General features: G+C 30.0%; 2 protein-coding genes across 3 annotated transcripts; both read right to left on the bottom strand.

The window, feature by feature from the left end:
• Positions 1-10,922: 10,922 nt before the first annotated feature.
• Positions 10,923-16,990, bottom strand: LOC123882244 (integrin-linked protein kinase 1). Of its 2 annotated transcripts, XM_045931062.1 has the most exons (12): positions 16,617-16,981; positions 16,427-16,501; positions 15,234-15,329; positions 14,984-15,069; positions 14,769-14,889; positions 13,881-13,960; positions 13,665-13,727; positions 13,392-13,510; positions 12,966-13,051; positions 11,702-11,823; positions 11,471-11,582; positions 10,923-11,337 (listed from the first exon to the last, which is right to left on the bottom strand). In XM_045931062.1, exons 1-12 carry the CDS (start codon positions 16,956-16,958, stop codon positions 11,242-11,244), a joined length of 1,398 nt encoding a protein of 465 aa, XP_045787018.1. In that variant the 5' UTR covers positions 16,959-16,981; the 3' UTR covers positions 10,923-11,241. The 2 variants fall into 2 exon arrangements, 1 of the variants encoding a protein (XP_045787018.1); XR_006799748.1 differs by lacking the exon at positions 10,923-11,337 and having other exon boundaries at positions 11,702-11,794; positions 16,617-16,990.
• Positions 16,991-21,996: 5,006 nt separating this feature from the next.
• LOC123922648 (60S ribosomal export protein NMD3-like) lies at positions 21,997-22,497 on the bottom strand. Its single transcript, XM_045975343.1, has one exon. The coding sequence runs from the start codon at positions 22,495-22,497 to the stop codon at positions 21,997-21,999; it is 501 nt and encodes a 166-aa protein (XP_045831299.1).
• Positions 22,498-24,210: the final 1,713 nt, after the last annotated feature.

Genomic DNA, 24,210 nt, shown 5'->3' with positions numbered 1-24,210 from the left:
CAAAACTAGCTTCTTCTTGGAACCTTTTACCTCATGTGTTTTCATACAAATTCAAGTACTTCAATTTTTACTTAAAAAACCTCAAGCATATGATTATAAATTTTATGAATCTCCTGCATAATGTATTTAGTCATCTTTTATGCTCTTCATCCAACAATTGAGAGGGTGTAAAATAATTAAAAGGAACAATTTTTAAGGGAGAGAAAAAACAAAGATAAATGGTTGAGATAATGGCAGAACGAACAACAAGAGAAAGTGGATATGACGACACCATTCATTAGTTATTGTTATATTGTAATTTTCTGCGTTTGAATCTTTGTCATATTATAATAATGATTAAAAAAAACTTTCATATAAATATAAAATATCATCGCTATCAACATTTAACTCATACTTTTACGTAACTTATTAGACGTTAATCATGTGACAGATAGTAAAAAACATATTGAAATTATAATAAAATTTATAGTTAATATATTTTCGTTGGCTCAGTAGTGACAAAGAAAAAAGAGTTCATTTGCTCAATAAAATATTGATCGTCTGATATGTGTTTTTTTTTTTTAATTTATAGCTAATAATGCTAAAAATTGAAAATCACTAACCCAAACACTTGGATTTATTAATTGGTCAAAAACATTTTGACTTCTTCACAGTCTTGAAGGAGATGAATTTTAAGTTGATGGAGAGTCTTCACCACATTGATACTATGTTTCATTAATTAATCAATTGACAATAATAAATTATTAAAAATTATTATTAATATAAATTATAGTTTATTATTATTATTATTAAATATTTATTAATAAATTATTTATTTAGGATTTTATTTTTAATGAACTGTGATTGTATCAATTCAGTTAATTCCAACGAGAGGTTGTTAGTGTGTTGAACTACCCATTTCATTCTAATCTTTTAATTTTTGATTATTGTAGATAAACTTATATCTTTGTTTTTTTTCCCCCCGAAGGATAGCTTATATCTTTGTTATAACTTACTAGCGGTGAGGGCGCGTTCCGCGTCTGTCTGTGTGTATCATGTATATTTATGTAAAAAAAAATGCATGCATTATATTATGGTGAGTTTGTTAATAAAAGATTTTTGATGTGCTCATAAAAATAAAAATCAAGAGTATTATTGATATTATAAAAATTCCACACACAAAAATTTTGTATCAATCTTTAAATATATATAGGTATAGATATCTTTGATCTAATGCTTTTATTGTTAAATTCTAGAGACACGTACACTTGTTTAGGCACAATAATTTAGACACAAAGTTTATGACTAACTTTATAAAACTACTCTTTATTAATAGTATGAAAAAAAATTAAAAGAATTGATAACAGAAATAGTGGTAACAATAATTAATAAAAAAAAATATTAATATTTTATTTTTTTTCACCACCAGTTTAATCTGATTCGGGTGTCAGTTTTGACATCAAGTGGTTTCAGCCCCCTCCCGATAAAGACATTAATATTTTATTGATATTATAAAAATACTTATAATTTAAGATAATATATGTTTCTCAAGTGACTTTCAATTTGAGATGAAGGAACATGTTATGTAATTAGATACAGGGGCGGATCCACTCTGTGGTGAGGGGGTGCATATGCACACCCTAGGATTTTACTAATTACACACATATCCTACTATTATTACTGTTTTGCACACCCTCGGATTTAAATTTTGCACCATCCAAAATTCTCTCACCGCTTCATGTGCAGGAATCATTGTGTAATATCAGGATTCACTGTGTAATATCAGCATTTATAGTCTTTCATCAACTTACTTTTGACTTTTCACACTATTAATACAAGTAAATGACAAAATTTACATTATATAATGCCTAGTTTTTTTTTTTTTTTTGAGAAAATGCCTAGTTTTTTTTACTATAACTTGTTTCTGTCACAAAGAGTAACTATATGGATATATATTAAAATTTATAATTATTAATTAAAGTTAAAAATTGTTGTTAAGTATCAGTTCAATAGTCAATATTAACATTTTTAGGTTAGATACGTGTATTATATATCGTAAATCAAAGTCCTTTGACATAAAGGTGTTATATACTTAAGGGTAAATAGTGTCATACCCCCCTGCAAAATAGGCGAGTTTTGCGTTACCCCCTGCAAAATATTTTTTTGAGATTACCCCCCTGCAATGTCAAGATTCCTTGCGTTACACCCCTGACTCAACAAGTGGCATATGACATGGAAGAATCTTGACGTGGCATGACCCATGGAAATTAATTTATTTTTTATTTATTTTTAATTGCCAACTCAGTAATTATTTATTTTTTAATTAAAAAAAAATGAAAAAAACTTTTTTTTTTAAAGAAACTTTTTTTTAAAGAAATCTTTTTTTTTTTAAAGAAACTTTTTTTTTAAAAAAAAACTATTTTTAAAGAAACTTTTTTTTAAAGAAACTTTTTTTTTTAAAGAAATTTTTTTATTTAAAGAAACTTTTTTTTTCGTTCCGTTCATATGCAGCGATTGTTCTTCGTTTTCAATTTCAATTTGGGGGTTAGGGCAAAGCGATTGTTCTTGCGTTACTATGTGATTGCAGTTTTTTTTTTTTGGTTACTCTATTATTATTAGTTATTATTAGGCTTAAATGCATTTTTGGTCCCCCTATTTTCAAAAAAATGAAGTTTTGGTCCCCTTATTTTAAAAACCAACTTTTTAGTCCCCCTATTTTCATTTTTTTTGAGTTTTGATCCCCATCCTATTTTGGGGTTAATTTTGTTGATGTGGCCTTGTAACTAATGATCTGGCAACATTCATGTGGACAGATTTAATATCCATGTCATTATTATATATTTTTAAATTCAATAAAACTTTATTTATAAAATATTTTAATTGTTAGAATTATATATTGAACTGAAATAATAATTGTTAAATCTTATAAAATATGAAATTTGAAACCTTAATTATCAAACCTTCAACTACTAGAATTTTATTCACCGTCGGAGAGAATCCTTTCTTATGGATTTCATTAATCCTATGGTTTCCGTTCAAACTCAACAATTTTTGGATTTTTAAAAAAGAAAAGAAATTAGAGATGATTTTGTGTTTCAATAGAAATTACTCATACTCTTTAAACTATCTATGACTTTGGATGAGTTTGAATGAAAAACCCAAAAATTGTTTTAAGTTTGAAGTTTAATTCTAGATTGGTTTTATATAAAGTTGGATAATGATGAAAGTTGAAGGTTCTTGAAACACAAAACTTGCTTTCAATATGCAATTGTTTGATATGAATCAAAGAGGATCATGTCCATGTTGTGATTCTTTGTTTTTTCTTAGGTTTAATAAATTAGAGGTTGTGAATTTTTTATTTTAATGAACTTTCTTAGGTTTAATTAAATTATTTTATAAAATAAGTTTTATTGAATTAAAAACAAATAATGACATATGGATATTAAATTTGTCATCGTGGACGCTGATATGCATTAGTGACAATGCCACATCAATAAAATTAGCTTTAAAATGGAATGAGGGATCAAAACTAAAAAAAAATTAAAATTGGGGGACTAAAAAGTTGATTTTTAAAATAGGGGGACCAAAACTTCATTTTTTTGAAAATAGGGGGATCAAAAGTGCATTTAAGCCTTATTATTATTATTATTATTATTATTATTATTATTATTATTATTAGTTTTTTGGTTACTATTATTATTATTAGTTTTTTTTTCATCTTCATTTTTTTTTTTGGTTACTCTATTATTAGTTATTATATATATATAAGAATTTTTTTATATATATATAATAACAACTTTTAGTAAAAAAAAAAAAAAAAACTTTCTTTTAAGTAAGTTCATAAAAATATAACAACTTTTAAGTTTTTTTTTTCATTTTTTTAATTAAAAATCCACATTAATTAATGAGTTGGCAATTAAAAATAAATAAAAAATAAATTAATTTTCATGTGTCTTGCCACGTCAAGATTCTTCCATGTCATATGCCCACTTGTTGAGCCAGGGGGTAACGCAAAGAATCTTGACATTGCAGGGGGTAATCTCAAAAAAATATTTTGCAGGGGGTAACGCAAAACTCGCCTATTTTGCAGGGGGTATAACACTATTTACCCTATACTTAATAACGGGAATGGATTCTCTCCCATGAAATTTTTTTCTAGTGAAATCTCAACCCTTTATTGTTTTCACCACTTACAATTTTAATTATTAAAAAATTAAATTATTGGTTGGATGAGCACATTTGAGAGTATTATGTGAAAAGTACACTGGAGACAACCCTCTCCCACTTATAACATACTTAATGCCTGATTATCTGACAACTTATTACTAGTTTACTACAATGTCTTTGTTGTTTCTTAATTCACAAATATAACTTCTTTGCTAATCAACTTTTCTTTTTCTTCTCGTGTATTCTATAATTTCTATTTGTATATTATTTAATTTATTATGTTTATTGTCACTTTGTTAGTTGTGTCGTGTGTTTGCTTGCTGCGCCAAACATATTTTAATGTTAAACACATTAGGGGGGATGTATAACATGTTACATTGCATTATTAATTTTGTTTTGTTTTGACAAACATTGTTAAATACTAAATGTTAGATTTGAAGTATTATACTTGTGATTTGTCCACGCTCGTGTACTCATACAAAAACAAAGATTCTGCCGTATAGTACATATTTAAGACACTATAGTATAGATCCATAATCCATTAAGAAGAAAAAAGAGATCCATCAATACGTGCAATCACGCGCTATCCAACTTCCTTTCTTCATTTCTTGGATCATCTATATGATGAGAAATGCTAATAGCATTCTCTCTATATGGAGTATATATCCATAGTTTTTCAGTCTCATTTTTAAGGAAATAAATAGAGTTTTTATGTATTTCACTTTTCAAAGTTTAAAAATTATTATTTTTAATAAAAAAATTATATTTTTGTTTTTTTAATTAATGTCTTTAAGACACTGGTTAGCATAATCTTTTTTAAAGGTATAATATATATTTTTTAAACGGCCAAAGTTAGTAGTTAGTTATTATAGTGTTAATATTTTTCAATTTCGATGAGACTTGAACCATGAACATTTACCGCTTAACTCCTTTCACATTTAGCTCAAATCAGCTGCGCTACCCACCGCACCCATAAAAACTAGAATATATTGTAAGGCTTAGATGTTAAGATTTGTTAAGATTGAAAATGAGTTGAATCGAACTTGTCTTGCATTAGCTAGATAGAAATTGGTACAATTTGAAACTTAGCTTGAATTATATACAAACTTTAGCTCAAATTCAACTCATTTAAATTTTACGAACAACTCGGTTAAGTCATTAGATTCAACTCATTTGCTCAAAGTCGATTTTTAGGTTTTTGATTTGTTTAAAAGCAACAAGAAGTCAATAAATGAGAAGTTCATAAGCTTAAAATCAGAAGGAAAAGCATTAATTAAGACATTTTCTGTAAATATTTAATTGCATAAATTAAAGATAATATATAGTATATAATCGAACTAATTCATAAGAAAAACAAGTTGAAGACGACGAGTGTTACTTTAGTCTTGAACTACCATAGTTGGTGGTCTAGTCCTTTGATATGTTTGGGCCTTGTATGATTATTTGTATTTCTTTCTACGACTCTTTGTAAACATTGGTAGGCTATCTTGGCACATCTTGTGCTAGGTAGGCCGTTTTTTGTTAATATATATATCATTTTGATTTCTTCAAAAAAAAAAGAAAAACAAGTTGAATTATACTCCTTATGTATCAAAATATACGTAAAAATTGGTCAACAAAATTTAATGAATTTGGTGCGTAAAATTTAGACTAAATACATTATCTTTTTAACCCATTTTTTATTATATCTTGCGACGGAGGGTGTATATATATAGTTTCAATTCAGTTGATTTAGTTAACAAACTTAATTTTTAGTTAAAGTTAAGAGAGATTAAAAGAAGACAGAAAAAAAGATTGACATCAATAATATTAGGGACTAATTTGAAATTTTTAAACGTAAAAGCTCAAATTGAAAAATAAAATAACCGTATGCAGTTAAGCCTTAAAATATTGATTGATGATGATGATGATGATGATATATATATATATATATATATATATATATATATATATTTGACAAATTTTCATATTTGTATGAGGTGGAAAATTCTCTCCAAAGGTTTTTGGTAGAATCACTTGTGGATTTTATTAAGAGACTTTTCAAATCTCTTATGTCGATCACCTTTGAATCTTATATCATCTTATAGAATGACGGTCATTAATCTTCATATTCATCTTCTAATCTAATTCAATTAATAAGTTTTCAAAAAAAAGAAATTAGACTTTGCAGCTTCAACAAATTAAATACTAATATGCAATAATATGTGTTAATATCGGGACCCAAGAAAATTTATGTTGTTAAACCATAATAGAAATGTCTAATTGGTTGTAGTGATGGAAAATAATTTGAGTGTATTGGTTATATATAGTTTATACAATTATTTCATTGAAAATTCATTTTTATTTTAGTTGAATATCAAATCATCAATCAATAATATATATTTAACATCAATTTGGTATCTCTAGAATAGTTTTGAAAAGTGAGTTCAAACACATACTAATTTTAAAGAAGTACTACATGATGTGAAAATATAGTTAAATATAACCTAACATTCTATATTTATATGGCATGAATAATTGATCTATATTAAAATAATTGTTTTTATCAATTTAGTATCAAGAAGCTATTCAAAAGAACAAAAAAGCATGGGGTCAAAGAAAAAGACAAGACGGTAGGACCTACCCACTAATGGTAATTTATGTCCCTCTTTGAGTTGTGAAGTGTATAATAACATTATTCTTTTTCTCTTATTTCTTGTCAAAAAAATATATATTTTTTCTCCTATAAAAATCTCCCACTTCCCACTAATTTGGTTTTTTAGCTTGCTTGCTTCCACTTCCACCAACAACTGCAGTTTTCACCTTTGTGATCCACATGCATGTGTGCCAATAATAACTATGTAATCTGCATCATTTTCTCAATAGTAACTATATATAATTAGTTTGCAAAATGTTTTATTTCCACCCTCTAAACCAATATTTTATTTCTTTAGCTTAATGATATTTTATTTGCAATTTCAGCTGAATTTCACAATTCTTGTAATATATATTTTTTTGGCACTACTACCATTCCTAAATGACCAAGTGCATGCAGTTGATTATGTTTAATTTTGTTACTATTAAAATTTCAACCTGGTTTTGGATATTTGAGATTTTTTTTTACCTACTGAAAATTTGAAATATATATTATTGAGGAGTCAAATAAGGCCATTTATTTATTTTTATATGAAAAAGTTTACTAGGATTTGATGCTTCATGCTTGATTTTTACCGTCTTTGATGATTGATGAAAACAGGATCAGCAGTTGAAGCAGCTTCCAAAAGAATGCAAGAAGAAACCAACAAGAAATCATAAATAAATGCAATAACTTGAGAGTGAGGTATGCTTCTGACAGGAAGAATAAATTATTGTGATTGGCATTTATTAATGCAATGCAAGAGTTTGAATTTTTTTTAGTGTCGATCATACTAGTTCATCATACTCCATTTTTTCTCTCTAATTGATCTCCTTTATTATTTTTTTTTAATCCAATATCATGAGTTGTTCTCGGACTTCCAGCAAGTCGAATTACGACTCTGATATCATCAGATGTTAGAGAGTCTGGATAGTATCAAAAGTAGCAATACTAAACGTGCGGATCCTAAGAGACCTTAGACACTACATATATACACAAAATCTTATTAAGACATCAAGTATGAACTATCTCTCATATATCAAATATTTTTTCTTTATGTGTGAGTCACCCATATCACTAAATTTAGAGTAAGGAGCAATAATGAGTTAAACATCCAGGACCCTAATAAACTTTGACGTCATATTTCTACCCAACACTTTAATATATTAGGCATATGAGTCACACATTTTATATATCTAATATTTCCTTCATTCTCGGTCAATGTAGGACTAATCAATCACACTTGAATTCCAACAATTATTTAAGTTTTTGAAGGGATTTGGGATGTATATATGATATTTGAATTTGATCTAATACCACATGCTTACATCTCCAAGACTCCAACACTACAATAATGGATCAGAATATAGAGAAGATCAATGAGAGGGGGTCAGAATAGCAATTTATTAGTTTGCTTTTGTAGTGAAAAATTAATGCTACTAATGCATCAAGTTGTGGTACAGTACACTATTATCTCTTAATTATTTGCTTCTTGCAGGCACATTATTGTTAGACCTTGGTGAAAATTCTAAATTATATTGCAGGCACATTTCACATATAGGCAGACCTACCACATAAAATTGTCAAACTTCTACTAACAAGGGGGATAAAATTAATTAGTAAAACTTGACAATAGGGACAAAATTTAATTAGGAGGTTGAAAATATTATTGGATATACGTACACTTTTACAATAGTACTAATTTGTCCAATGTTTCTATGTTGTCCAGATCAAATGTATGAAAAATGAAAAGTCAATATTCAAAATGTAATTATCTTATAGGGTTGAGGGCTAGCTCCTAGCTTCATATAGTACTCATAACTCATAAGACATCCATACCTAAGTTGTTTTTTATGAAAACATCGAAACCAAAGTTTTTACTAAATGTTTGATACATGATTGCAAAACTTTATAAATACTTGAAGTGTATAAGATGAAAAAATCCAAAATAAATACTTGTGTCCTGGGTGTACAATAAGGTGGAATTCCACCTTGATTTTAGTTGTTGCTTTCAAATCACAATCATCATTTGAGAGGTATGAAGATACTCTCTTCGATCACTATTATAAATTAAAAGTTATTTTTAGGTTAATCGGAAAACTGATATATTCGGCCTATATTATAGACCAGATACAATAATTTTCTAATGAATCTAAAAATTATTATTTTTTACTTATAAAATATACAACTATACAACTAGATGGTAAGTTGGAAATATTATGTGTTTGAGTTTCTAGGAACAAACAATAATCCTCCACAACTAGTGTACTGATTTTTCATGACACGTTAATTTGTTGGAATTCCATTTTATTTTTTTGTTGACGCATGGAATTCCAATATATATTAAAATGAAATTTGTTGTTTTATATAGAAAATGACATTTGTTGTAATTTTTGTTGTTTCTATTGTATGGTTTTGAAAATACAAATCAAAGCAGAAATTTCTAATTATGTGAAAGAAACATTAACCAGATTGTTTGAGTAGGAATGCCAAAATGGACTAAGAAATTCATCTTACTCAAATACTACTCCCTATATTACTCTATATTAGAAAGAGAAAAAAAAAATACTAGTGTAACAAATGTGTAAATTTTATTGTGTATAAATGTGTCTAATACAGTACTAACTTTTTATCTCTTCATTTATTTGTTTTAGAAAATTAAAATGCATAGTGAGAATTCAAAATTAAGAGATTCATATGCATGGTGGATATATGTCACACACTTTCTTCGTTTTGGAAAATTAAAATATTCTCTTCACACGATTGCAGAGACTAATACTAAAATTCATTTTAAAAAGGATATGACTTATGATCAAGTGATTAAAAGACTTAAATATCTATCATATGTGTCATATATATTGTTGATTATATGTCGGACACATTGTTAATTAAGGCGTTAGTCGTCGTGTTTTTTGAGCCTCATGAATAAGAGAAAGAAAGTTGTTCCCCCTCATTCTTTACGAAAAATCAACATGTCCGAAAATATTGTTTGAAGATATAAATTAGACAAAAAAACTGCATTTTTATCTGTAAATATGTTCTAGATGGCAAAAAAACAATTTTTTTTTCCAAAATATGCTTCCGAAGGGGGTGAGAAAGAAACTGATTTATAAAATTTCTATTGTTTATTCGAAAAAGAAAAAAAAAAAACTATTGTTTGTCCTTCGTGTTAAAACGAACTGAATCTTGGTAATTTTTTCAGGCAATAAAAGATTTAAAGAGTAATTGCTGTATTGCATTTTCAAAGACAAAAAGTGGTAAAAAAAAGTAACAAAAGTCACGCTGTATAAATTGCCCTACAGAGTACGGATTCCCTTTTGTTTCCCACATTCTTTTCACTGTGTATTCTTCACTTTTCACACTGGCCTTCCACTATTCTGTCCTGGCTTACTTGCATTGCCACAGTAATTTTTAGACACAAGTTGGAGTTTTCTTTTGTCAAAAACAGCTCAAGGCATATCATGAAGACATGAAGTATTGGGATATTGATCCCCTCCTTCATTATTCTTTTACGTCCCTCTCCTAACTCGTAATCTCTCTTCAATAAAAAACTTAAAAATAATCAAGTGAGTTGAGTTAGTGGGATTAAGAGAGATAGAGAGTAAGGAAAAAGATGGACGGGAGAGGATCCAATTTCATCATGATAGAATACTTGGATAGTAGTTGAAAACAGGATCACTCTAACAAGAGTGTGAGCTACATACTTTGCTTGTCTTCTTTTAAGCTATACTCAACTATAACCGATGAACCCGAGTCGTAATGTCTTCCTTTGAATGAAAGAATACTTATAGGTAATAGCCAAAGTAATACATAAGATTATCAGTGGTGGATTATAAACCAAGTACTCCATCTACAACAAAATATAAGCAAAATGATCAAAAAAAATAGTTTTAGATCACTTTGCTTATATTTTGTTGGAGGGGGAGTACATATTTTGTTGTGTGGGGGGGGGGGGGGGGGGGGGGGGGGGTAAATAAAGGATAAGCTAGCCAATTTTTTTAACCAACTAGCTGATTATGCAAGCATTTTGTCAACAAAAAAAAAAGCTAGCAAGCATGAGTAAAAAAAAACTAGCAGGAATATATAAGTGACGATTGATAGTTTATGACTTTATGGTTGAAAATTTTCAAGTGTTTATAAATTATGGTTGAAAATTTTCAAGTGTTTATAAATTAACAGTTGAACTAATTAGACACTAACAAAAATCAATATTCATTCATGTATAACTATCTTGAATTAATCAGATTAACAACTAAAAAACAATTTAGTGCTTTTTCATAAGCTTAATTCCTAATTTATAGTCCAAAAAAAAAACTTACTTCCTAATTAAAAAAGTTTTCCAAACACGTTTGGAAGTTATTATTCAAAAAACACTACACATGTATCACAAATGGATGTATATGGAAACCACTATCTGGTGTATATCTTTTCCTTCTTGAAACTACAAAATTGTGTTCTTGTTGCTTTGTATGGGCAATTGTTTATCTAACCGTAGAGCGAGATGATCGACTACCAGGACTTGTAGGATACCCCTTAAACAAGGCCTCCAGATTCCAGATGCATGAAGGAGCCAGAGCCTGTATATCATACAAGAAAAAAGCATGCTACTGTGAAAATGAACAAAAAGGCGAGATAAGAAATGTACATTTTGAATCTATAATTTCACTCTTTTGAGCAATTGAGCAAGATGAAAATTTAATTTTTCCATACCTTCCAGCGCTTCTTTTGAGCAAATTGGTGGTTTATCTTATCCAACCTCTCAATTATTTCGCTAAATGTTGGTCTTCGGTATGGTTCTCCATCCCAACATTCCTCAATTAAGCTATGGATAAAAAACAATTTCATGAATGTTGAAAACTTATTATTTTAACTACTCTTGTACTTCTGAAACTCAACATTCAATCAAATCTACTGCTAATAAAACGTATTTAAATTACTTACGCTTTTAATCCATAAGCATAAAGCTTTGGTGCAGCCCTGAATGGTGGACGCTCATTTTCCACATATGCTTTAGGAACTTCTTTTTCTGGCTTTCTATAAAATGGAGGACAACCTTCAATCATCTAGAGTAACAGAAAACCATATATGATGAACAGTCAATATTTTGCCAGCATCTCTATGAAAGTAACAACCCACTGATGGTTGTCAACATGTGTATTTTAGTCTATATATATCTATATCTTCAATAAAAGTGGGATCCAATCTTACACAAATAAAATTATCATATCACGAACAGTATCAGGAAAATCGCTATTCGCTGACATGAAGACCATCTTTACGTTAATAAAATTAGGAAGGACAAAAAACCCAGACAAACTTTGATACAGCACAAAACTCTTATAAGATGGATATGTTAATAAAATGATCATGAATATAAATACTTTTTTTCCCGTTGAATCTATGGAAAGCTCATAGGTTTAGGGACCCTACTTCTTCTCCAATGATCAACCTAAATATGTAACAAAACATTACACAGTTCTTTAGGATGCTCTGATGGGAGGGCATAGCTCACAAGTCAAGAGCGCTCAAGCTCTCCATAGACTCACACTATATATATATTCTTGATAAGTGAAACAGATCCTACGTGCCATCCGAGATCTTTAATTTAGTATACAGTGACAATATTGAAGGGATGTGAATGCAGAAAGCAACACAAGATACACATTCCGTTTCCTGAACATGGAAACTTTCTTACTTGAATAATACAAATGTGTGTGTAGAGGAGATATCTAGGCCATTTAATCTCACATGGACGGACGAATTATAAGATATTTAAATGTCACATAAACACTTATGTCACATTGTTTTGGAATCCTTAAAAATAAATTCTTTTAATGCTTAAAATATAAATCATAGAAAGGAAAATGAAATTTGAGTAAATTCCCTTTTTTGACAAAACAGTATGGGATATACTCAAATTCCACGTTCAGAAGAGTAAATAACTAAAGAATAAATTCAATTGGCATGTATTATTTTGTCAAATACCAAAATAATCTTCATCAGAACCATGGAGTCATCTAAATAATTTTCTATTTATTATTTTATTTGAAATGTCAGGGCTTATGAGTTTTATATCAAGGCCATAGAAGAAGCGAACACTTATAATATGATATTATAGGTAAATAATCGACTTCAAAGTTATTAGAAAGCTCCAGAATATTAAAACATGCATGCACACGTGAGCAGTAATAGTGTAGATTTTTACCTCTTGTAATATCAGAGAAAAGGAAAAGACATCCGCTTTGGTGTCATATTCTTCATTTCTGTAGACCTCTGGTGCAACATACCGCCCTGTAATGCATTTGAATTTGAACTATTTTATCAATATGAACTACACAAAATAGAACCAAGTACAAACAACAGAATCAAAATGAAGCCAATTACATGTATATGAAATATCAAGATTTAGAGTTAATTGATAAATCTGAGTTATAAAAATTGAAGCCAGCTGACAAACTGACTTTAGTAGTCACTGGGTAAAAACATTTTTTTCTTCTATCTTTTGTAGAATATGCAATAATATCACAGGTCACAGTTCTCGTGGAATAATGGTTTACAATATTGCTTTTTTGCAGAATGACATGACCAACTATGAATGTTACAAGACTCCACAAAAAAAAAAAAAACATACATGATGTATCCTCGCATGTCACAGGTTTGTCTTCTTTGACTGTTTTAGTGATTTTGAGTGACTTGCTAACTCCAAAGTCTGCAACTTTCAGATGTCCAGAATCATCCCGGAGAATATTTCTGTTATCTTACTCGTTTATAATGAAGAAAATTTAAACAGTTTCAATCATTCAAAATTAGATGAATGATGCATGCGGCTAATAATTCATGATATTTTGTATGCATAGAAGAATGTTTAAATCAAATAGATGAGACAGGAGAGCAAGAAACATACGAAGGCTCAAGATCTCGGTGTATAATGGCTTCAGGTTTATGTTCATGCAAATAATTCATCCCCCTGCAAAATATACATTAAAATATTGCATATATCAATTTCAATTTATATCTTTATAGAAATGATAATTTTTATTTCACAATCAACTCGCCAGAAACAAAATAACTAGGGAACTTGTTTCTTCACATATTCAAAATAGGAAAGCTCATGACTAACCTAGCAATATCAAGTGCAAACTTCACAGCTGTTATTGGTTTTAATGCACCTTTCCGCTTCAAATAGTCACGAAGATCCCCCTTAAAAAGTTGAACCATTTCAAATTATTAGAAATTACATGTGAAATATAGTATAATATAGCTAACCAGATAACCCACAAGTAGAAATATGTCCCAAATTACTGGACCAGCAAGTTCAACATGTGAAAATAATTGAAAAAAGATGATTTTGAAAATCTAAGGTATTTCAAATAGATACTAAGTGGTGGGAAAATAGGGGAAATACATGTTCTACAAGTGTATCCATATTTAATTACATATTCACTATCCAGTATATCCATACATACACACACATGTATCCATTTGTGGTCTCCATATCATATAATGCACTTCCTGTTACTTTACCGCAAAACAGTAATGAAGTGCAATGCTGAATAAAGAGAAACAAAACCGCCTAGTCCAATTTTGGTATTTCAAGAAACTACTAGGCAACAAGCATCTGTCATCAATACTTAAATTCCTCGATTACAGATAGGTGTGACTTCTAGATAGAACAGGGACACCTTTGATTGACCCATGCAAATAACTACAGCATCTCAACAATTATTGAGTCCAAGTATAAATTATTATGATATTAAGTTTTTAATTATCTCCTACTCAATGACAATGCTGAATTTGCAGTAGTCTTATTGAACTCAATGGATTCTAATCGCATTTTATTCTGCAGATAGCATTCTATAGTAACTGGTATCCAACTATATTCTTTTTTGTTATATATTGGGTATCAACTATATTCTAACCAACATGATTTGTTCACAACATCATGACTTGAGCAACTATAAAAGATCATCAAAATCTACCTTATACTCAGTGTAGCATCAAAACTAACCTCGGGTAGATATTCTGTGACAATCATCATCGGAGTGCTTTGTGTAACGGCACCCAAAAATTGGACAACATTTGGATGCCTTACTTTCTGAAGTAATGTAAGCTCGTCGTGAAATGCCTTTCTGAGAGAGATGGGGAATACACATTGTGAATTGAGTAATCTAATTAATATTAATAAAACAACAAATTTTATAATTACTAATTAGACCAACGCACACTTTATTGTCATCGGTGAACACTTCCTCCCCAAGAGTTTTAACGGCCACTTGAATTCCACGCCATAATGCTTTCCGGAAAGTTCCCTACAATACCCAATATAATAAATATGCAATGCAAAATCAGCACGGGTGAAATACAGACATACAGTGACTTGCAAAAATATGTTACGAGGTAGTAGAACAAAACAAGACATCGAGGAATGAAACAATAATCGATTATACTCTTAGAAGGGAACTTCAAAGATTACCTTTGTTATGCAAACACTATTTGTAAAATCGAGTTCAGAAGGATCAATCTCATATTCTGGGACTTCCCGGGCATTCTGGACATGCATAGGAGCCACCTAGTAACAGTAAAAGAAGAGTTGGCAATGTGATGTCACACATTACAAATTTGTCCAAAAGGTTCTTGTATGGGAAATGAATCACCCAATTACCCAACACTGGACTGAAATTCCACTTTTTATTAGAAAAATAGGAACACCTAGGATGAATTGGATTAGCTTAGAGCTTATTAAAGCTTAAATAAAATTGATAAAAATAAGCTAATTTCATCTTATTTAGGATGTTCAAAAGTTGGTCTTTGAAAATCTAAGTTATTGTAAGATCATCTAGCAACACGTTCTTTCCAATAAACACCCTCATTAGTTGAAATTAAAAATAGTTCTACTATTTTGAATACGTGACCCACTAAATCATGTAGGTCCCACATAAATTTGGTGAGACCACGTGATTTGAAAATAATCTAAAAATAAATTGTTTGATGATATTGATATCATTTCTCTTATTTTCATAATAATAACATTTTTTTCATAGCTGAAGGTCTTCATACTGACTACTCTATAAAGCTCTGTTTTTTCTTTTTGATAATCTAAGGGGGCCTAAGCCCCAAAAATGCTCACAATTTAAAAGCTCAAATAAGTTGTTTGGATTGACTTATTTAAGCTTATATAACATGTCCGCAAGTTGTTTTCAGCTTAGTTCCAATAAGCTCCCTCAATAGCTTATGGAAATATCTTATAGCTTATATGAAAACAGTCTGACTTTAGTTTATCGTTTTTTATAAAAATAGCTTATCCATAAGCACTTATATGATAAACATTTATGCCAAATAAAAATACACTCTTTTATCATGATAAGCACCTATGTATAAGCTAGTATTTTTATAGCAAAAATAAAGATAAATTGTTTTTATATATACTACGAGCTATTTTCATAAGCTATATTTGAGAACTTATGAACATAAGCTAAAAAAACTTACATCATAAGCTATTTGCACAAGTTCTCCCAAACAGTCTCACAAAATTTATGCCACAGAAGCTCAAATAAGTCAATTCAAACAAGTCCTATATGATTAATATTTAAGCTATAAGCGCTCAATTAAGCTACTTATTCAAACAGAGACTTAACAACAATAAGCAATTGAAATGAATATACTAACAGGAGGTTTAGCACCATGTTGCTCCAAAAGTTTAACAACATCATGATTCTTGTAATACAATGCATCAGCAAGAGGCTGTTAAACAAACAAACCATTAATCAATAATCGATTAATTAGCATTACTAATACGATTCATTAACAATGAAACCAAAACGTAATCAAAGAAACGAAAAAGATTGAATTGCATTACAGTGCTACACCAACGATCTTGAGGATCAACTTCAGCACCTCTTCGGAGCAACAATTGAACAACATCGGTGCGTCCTTGACATGCGGCGATATGGAGAGCGGTGCGGCCGTCAATATCTCTGAAATTGACGTCACTGCCACCGTCTAAAAGTTCGTTGATTCCTTCTAAGTCTCCTTCGTTTGTTAAATACATCAACCGAACCGGAGGATCAATTGGCTCCGTTACGGAGTCGTTGACGGTGGCGGCGGAATCTTGGCGATCAGGTGCGAGTGAGGATTGTCTGCCGAGTGAGAAACGAGACTGGAGCTTACTGGTATCCATCGAAAACGTAGAGATACTCATTGCAACGCACTTTGTGTGGATTTTATAACAGAATAAATTAATAATGTGTGGGGATTTTATAATGAATTTTATATAATGAATTTTTGTACTCATCTTACTCTCATAAGTTAAAATATTGAAATTACTTCCGGTCTTATTTATGAAATAAAAAGTTTAATTTTTAAATTCATTGAAAATCTAATGTATTTAGACTATATTATGAATCAAATACATTATATTCTTAATGAATCTAAAAAGTAAATTTTCTCTTATTATATATAAAAGATCGGAGGGAATATTCACTTTAATGATGTATTGATGTATATCCAAAAAAAATTCAATATTTATAATACTCCTGATAAAATGTTTATAAGAAAAAGATTTATAATACTCTTTTAGTCTACAAATAAATCAAATACATTAATTATTCTATAAATTTAAAAAGTAAAACAAAAGTTAACATTAAAAATTAGAGAGAGTAATAGTCTTAATTTATTAAGTAAAAAAAAATAGTCTTAATTCATAAATAGTGTTTTTTTTTAATTAATCGTTAGTTGATTCAGAGGTGATTGACGCTGAACTTGGTAGGGTGGACCACGGCTCGATCATCGCAACTGCGATCGGGAGGGGACTGAAATCACTTGATATCATAACTAACACCCGAACCAGATTAAACTGGTGGTGAAAATTAAAAAAAAATGTTTTTTTAACTCAAAAAAGAGTGCTTTTTTAAGACTATATATAAATGTTTTAGTATAAACTATTTTATAAATAATGAAAGATATAATTTATAAGGTGTGTTTTTTTAAGCTTTACAAAAAAAAGAAAAACAGATTTTTGTTTTAAAAAATTTAGAGATTTTTAAAAATAAATAAATAAAACTACTCTCGATTAGTCGATTTGTTTACTATAAAAAAAAGACTTTTTTAAAAAAAATAAATAAATAAATAAAACTACTCTCGGTTTGTTTACTATAAAAAAAAATTTAGGTGTGAAGCTCCTACACTTAAGTTCTTTAGTTTAAAAAAAATATATATTCTAGAAAAGTTATTAGAATTAACTCATTTTTTAGCTAAAAATATGCGGAGTATTTTTTTACATAATTTTCTAAAAAACTATAAAAAATACTATTAATGGTCAATTTAGATTGACTTATTTTTAAACTTATGAAAAATATTTTATGAAAAAAAAAATACGCATTATCTTAATTCATAAGTTCTCATTAACAAAAGTTGCATCTTCATAAGTTGTTTTTTTCATAAACTACCTTGACAATAACACATAAAAGCTTATTTATTTACCTAAACGATTTTGCACAAACTAAAAAATAAGTTAATCCAATCGGTCCCTAAAATGATAAAATAGATTTTATCTTAAAAAAATCTTAAACAAATAGGCCATAATAAAATAGTTTTTTTGACTAAGAAAATATAATAAAAAAATGAAAAAATAATTGAAGTAAGATATCAATATTTATAGTTTAAAATAATAGTAAAATAAAACAGCAAAAGAATGTAGTCTCTGTATTATATACGTGGATGGTATAAGAATAAAGAGAAAAAGGAGAATGTTTGGAAATTAAAAATTCCTCATTGCAGTGGCATGGAATTGGATTCTTGGTCGGTGTGTTAGACTTAGATACCGACTCTTCTTTTGTCCTCAAGTACCCTTTTTGGACACTCCAAGAGCAGTTCTGCGACCCGAAATATAAGGGAAAATGGGTCAATAAAAATTGATTATTTAACTTAATAAAATAGTTTAGGACTTGTGTAGTTAATTTTTTCTAAAAATATAAAAAAATAATCAAATACAAAATTTACCGATTTAATTTTCTTAACTACCGTCTCGAAGACAAATTGGGAAAGAGCACCAACAACATTGGTATAAATCTTTGCACTTAATCCTTGATATAACTAGTTGTTAATGCCAAAACAACTTAGCTATCAGATAAAAAGTTCCTTACTGTGACAACATAAACAAGCTAAAACATTTCACAGTATCAGATGCAAAAGCAAGGTTATTGAGCTGCACTTGAGAAATGGAAAGAAGTTGTTTCAGCTGGGAAATTGGTTCTTGGGTCATTTATGGCTTAGAGCCAAATAATGCCTACAAGACTTGACTAATTAAGAGATGTAAGGTGCGAAATCAAAGTTAGAAATTCATCGCAACTTAAATCGAAGAAATGTGGTTTTCTATAATCCCAGTGTATTACCATTGATCATATACTTCATAATTTCAAAAGCAGTAATATAGCATAAGTGTATAATGTATCAACTAGTTTTCAATAAATATAGCAGCAAATCAAGAACTCAGTAGCAACTGCATGCAAAAATACTGAATTTTACATTGGCAAAGAAATAAATATGAAAACACATAATATACCTTCCAGCATCAATGTCCTTTCATTATGGTCCTAATATTTGGCTTTCACTAAGTAAACTATTTATATAAATGACAATCCAGAAGAAAAAAAACAAGAAAACTCTTCAAACTGTTTGAGAATTCTAGAAGAGATTTGCATACAAGACAATCAAACCAATGCATATTAGTTGCTATACTGTTGACTGCATTTACAAGATTTCTAAGACATTGAAGAAAGTATATAAAAAGGATCAGGTCAAATGCTGAGCTGCTCAAAGGAACTTTATATGCTGACTTTAATCAATGACAGACAGGGTTTGGGGAGCAATAACACATTTAGAAACAATTATATCCTCTATCTCTATCTCTTAGAGCAAGACTCTTTACCTCAACAAAGAAACTTTTCATTTTACTGCTAGCAATTAAATAGATGTGATGTAGAGCAGGACACAGTGATATACACAACACAGTTAATTAAGACTTCAAAACTTCAAAGTTCTACAAAATAAATTTCGGCAAGTTTATAGATATCTTTACAGGAAGACAGAACACACAATACTGTTTAGACATTCACCAAGTCATAATATAAAATGTTTGTAAATCAAACCAATAATATCTCATCAAATACTTGCTATGTAGCCACATGACATAACACCATTCATTCACCCTCGGACTGTTAGGAGATCAGTATTCAACAATCGCAACATTGACTTGGCTCATATAGAAGACAGTCAGAGAATTAGTTGGAAAATGGAAACAATCAAAATTTGAATCCATACGACAATACTGAGTTGGCTCATACACAACAGAGATTCAAAAGAAATTATGCAACTTAATAATCATTAAAATAACAATGTATTTCTCAAATTCTCTCTGATTAGGTTATATTTCAAATTACTCATTTTATTAAAGAGAAAAGTACTCTATAAAGTTCCTGGAATTTGATAAATTCTTTGGACTAATTGTCCAAATAATGTAATTTAACCCAAACCAGTTTAAACACTTCTTAAAAACACACCACTCCCTAAATTACTCCATCAAACATAATATGAGGGCTTTGAGACAATATTTTATACTAACAAATGAGATTAAGAGGAATTTTGGCAATAGGAAAGTGAATCAATGGGAATGTGACTAGTTAAACCAACTTAGAGAAGCATAAGGTGAACAGTCGGTACCTTACCTTCTACCTAACAAGCTGCAAATATGATTAGAAGAAGGCAGCTTCTAACAATATAAAGAATTAGGGAAATTGGAACTGTTATGGCTCACCTAATGCAAACTAGTATCATTCTACGACGAATATGTCTCATACTTAGTTGCTGCAAAAATAGGTGCAGCTGATTTTAATATTGCCGGATATTACCTTTAAACACAACTTAAGGATAAACACAAGAGGGTGTTAAAGAGTTCAATAATGCTTATCTATAGAGGATACAATAGCAAGTACCAAATTATGACATGAAAATGCAATTTTCTGCAACCTTGGTAGAAAGACAATCTAAATGGACAAATCTTACCAAAAAGAAGTGGGTTTAGGATTATGGTTAGTATATCAGGACATCAAATACCAATATTTACTAATTTTGGAATTTTGTGCAAATTTATACAAATATTTTAATGAACTGTTTTAGCAGATTTTTATATGAAATTCTTAACTGTATAAAAACAGATATTGAGCTCACCTTATGCTTTAGCAATTATAATATCAGAAACAATGAACGGCAACCCTGACATGGCTAGTGAGTAGTGACCCAAAAAGTGCAATGATTACCAAGACCATTAATAGAATAGAGGTGGTCATTGTAATTAGCACATGGGAAATAGCTTGATATCTTTCTGTTAGAAGTTGTTACACAGTTGGTGCATTTGTAAGCCATATATATGTAATTCACTTATAACCTTATTCATTCAATACATGAGAAAATTCAATATCCTTATGGATTCTAATTCTTTGAATACTGTGAAACATCACTGGTTTCTTTAAAAAATAACCACAGTTAAGAAAATTATATGTATCAATACTATATTATGAAAAATAACCATCTTCTCGTCCTTGGAATAAACAAAAACATCAGAAATTGTAAATTCAAACAACCTAAACGACCGGATTTTTGTTTGGGTTATTTGGACAAGTAGAAATGACCGGATTTTTAATAATGGTACTGCTGATGTGGAGGCTGCAGTGGATCCGATTCAGCGGCTCTCGTGGCAATGGTTCTTGAACAAGACAGCTAAGGCTTCGTGTCTACTTTACGAGTGGGCATGGAACCCAGGGGATTGTATGCTAAGATGACGTACTGCTTCTGATTGTGCTGGGTATAGCTTTGTTGCGCACTGCCTGGTTGTGTGCCTTTGTTTTTCTATGGCTTTTTGGTCTGCTATAGTTTTTTGCTCTCTTGCTATAAAGACGTTTTAGGGATAGTGGATGAAGCTCTTGTTGGTTTTTTTTTTTTTGTCCTATCCTGGCTTGTTTCTTGTATCTGATATAGTTTTGTGGGGTTCTATGTATGAACTCTGTGCTGTAACCTTTGCCTCTTGGTACATCTTGTACCTTGTAGTGCTTATTAATAAATTATTTGCAATTAAAAAAAAAAACCTAAACGAAAAAACAGTCTTGACATAAGCTAACCAAGATTCCCTAAATTTCTATATCAGGACAGAAGGGAGTTTTGTTTATTCCATCAAGTTATCCTGCTCACCTTCTCCTCTTCGCCTCATATTCCTCGTCGTTCAGATGAAGACCAACCATCTGCTCGTAAAACGGATCAGAAAGCACCTCTTCACCGCCTAATGATAAGCCGATCATCATATCAGGCATTTCTTCTAGATCTTTTAAGTACGGCGGAGGCTTCCTACATCTCTTCTGGCATTTCTCTTCATATATCTTCTTTAATAAAATTGCACCACCTCCTACGTACTCGTCCAATTCAATCTCATCATCACCACTATTCACCCCACACAAGTCATAACCAGGAGCATAGTCACCAGTTTGCAAAAGATAACCCAAATGAGTCTTGATATTAAATCTTGTGTCATTCTTTCCCAAATCTTTCACGCGAGCAAACTCGGCATTAGCCAAACCAAATTTCTTGCCATCAATAGCTACCTCCGAATAAACCTCCTCAACATCAAGCACAACATATTCCACTAACCCTTTACTAGTGAGTAAAGACCTAAATGGTGCCCTCCAATACATATCACCATCTAAAAAACACCGAGTCGAGGTAATCGTATCAAACAAAGAAATGACATATGTAACCTTAGTAAGTAGCAGCAACAAGTAACAACAACCACTACCTCATCGTGCAAGACTCTTTACCTCAACAAAGAACCTTTTCATTTTACTGCTAGCAATGAAACAGAGATGACATAGAGCAGAACACAGTGATATACACGACACAATAAATTAAGCATTCAAAACTTCAAAGTTCTACAAAATAAATTTCGCCATGTTTATAGATATCTTTACAGGAAGGCAGAACACAATATACTATTAGACATTCACCAAGTCATAATATAAAAAGTTTGTAAATCAAACCACATAACATAACACCATTCACCCTCGGACTTCTAGGATATCAGTATCCAACAATTGACTTGGCTCATATAGAGGACAAGCAAAGAACTACTCGGAAACAATCAAAATTGGAATTCATAGTACAATACTGAGTTGGCTCATACACAACAGAGATTCAATAGAAGTTATGCAACTTAAGAATCATTAAAATAACAATGTATTTCTCAAATTCTCTCTGATCAGGTTATATTTCAAATTACCCATTTTATTAAATTCCTGGATTTTTATAAATTCTTTGGACTAATTGTCCAAATAATGTAATTTAACCCAAACCAGTTTAAACACTTCTTAAAAACACACCACTCCCTAAATTACTCCATCAAACATAATATGAGGGCTTTGAGACAATATCTTATACTAACAAATGAGATTAAGAGGAATTTTGGCAATAGGAAAGTGAATCAATGGGAATGTGACTAGTTAAACCAACTTAGAGAAGCATAAGGTGAACAGTCGGTACCTTACCTTCTACCTAACAAGCTGCAAATATGATTAAAAGAAGGTAGCTTCTAACGATATAAAGAATTTGGGAAATTGGAACTGTTACGGCTCACCTAATGCAAACTAGTATCATTCTATAACGAATATGTCTCATACTTTGTTGCTGCAAAAATAGTTGCGGCTGATTTTAATATTACCGGATATTACCTTTAACCACAACTTAAGGATAGACACATAAAGGGTATTAAAGAGTTCAATAATGCTTATCTATAGAGGATACAAACTCAAGTACCAAATTATGACATGAATATGCAATTTTCTGCAACCTTAGTAGAAAAACAATCTGAATGGACAAGTCGTACCAAAAAGAAATGGGTTTAGGATTATGGTTAGGATATTATGACATCAAATACCAATTTTGGAATTTTGTGCAAATTTATACGAATATTTTAATGAACTGTTTTAGTAGATTTTTATATGAAATTCTTAACTGTATAAAAACAGTTTGAGAATACTGATATATAGCTCACGTTATGGTTTAGCAATTATAATATCAGAAACGCTGAAAGGCAACCCTGCCATGGCTAGTGACCCAAAAAGTGCAACGATTACCAAGAACATTAATAGAATGGAGCTGGTCAGTGTAATTAGCACATGGGAAATAGCTAGCTATCTTTCTGTTAGAAGTTGTGACACAGTTGGCACATTTATAAGCCATAGATATACTAGTAATTCACTTATAAACCTCATTCATTTAATACATGAGAAAGTTCAATATCCTTGTGGATTCAAATTCTTTGAATACTGTGAAACATCACTGGTTTCTTTAAAAGATTAAAAAACAAATATTAACATGATAACAGCACCATAACTAATTATATGTACTAATTT

Source organism: Trifolium pratense, linkage group LG4, assembly GCF_020283565.1.
Source record: "Trifolium pratense cultivar HEN17-A07 linkage group LG4, ARS_RC_1.1, whole genome shotgun sequence".
NCBI classification, from domain to species: domain Eukaryota; kingdom Viridiplantae; phylum Streptophyta; class Magnoliopsida; order Fabales; family Fabaceae; genus Trifolium; species Trifolium pratense.
This window is presented reverse-complemented; position numbering and strand designations above follow the sequence as displayed.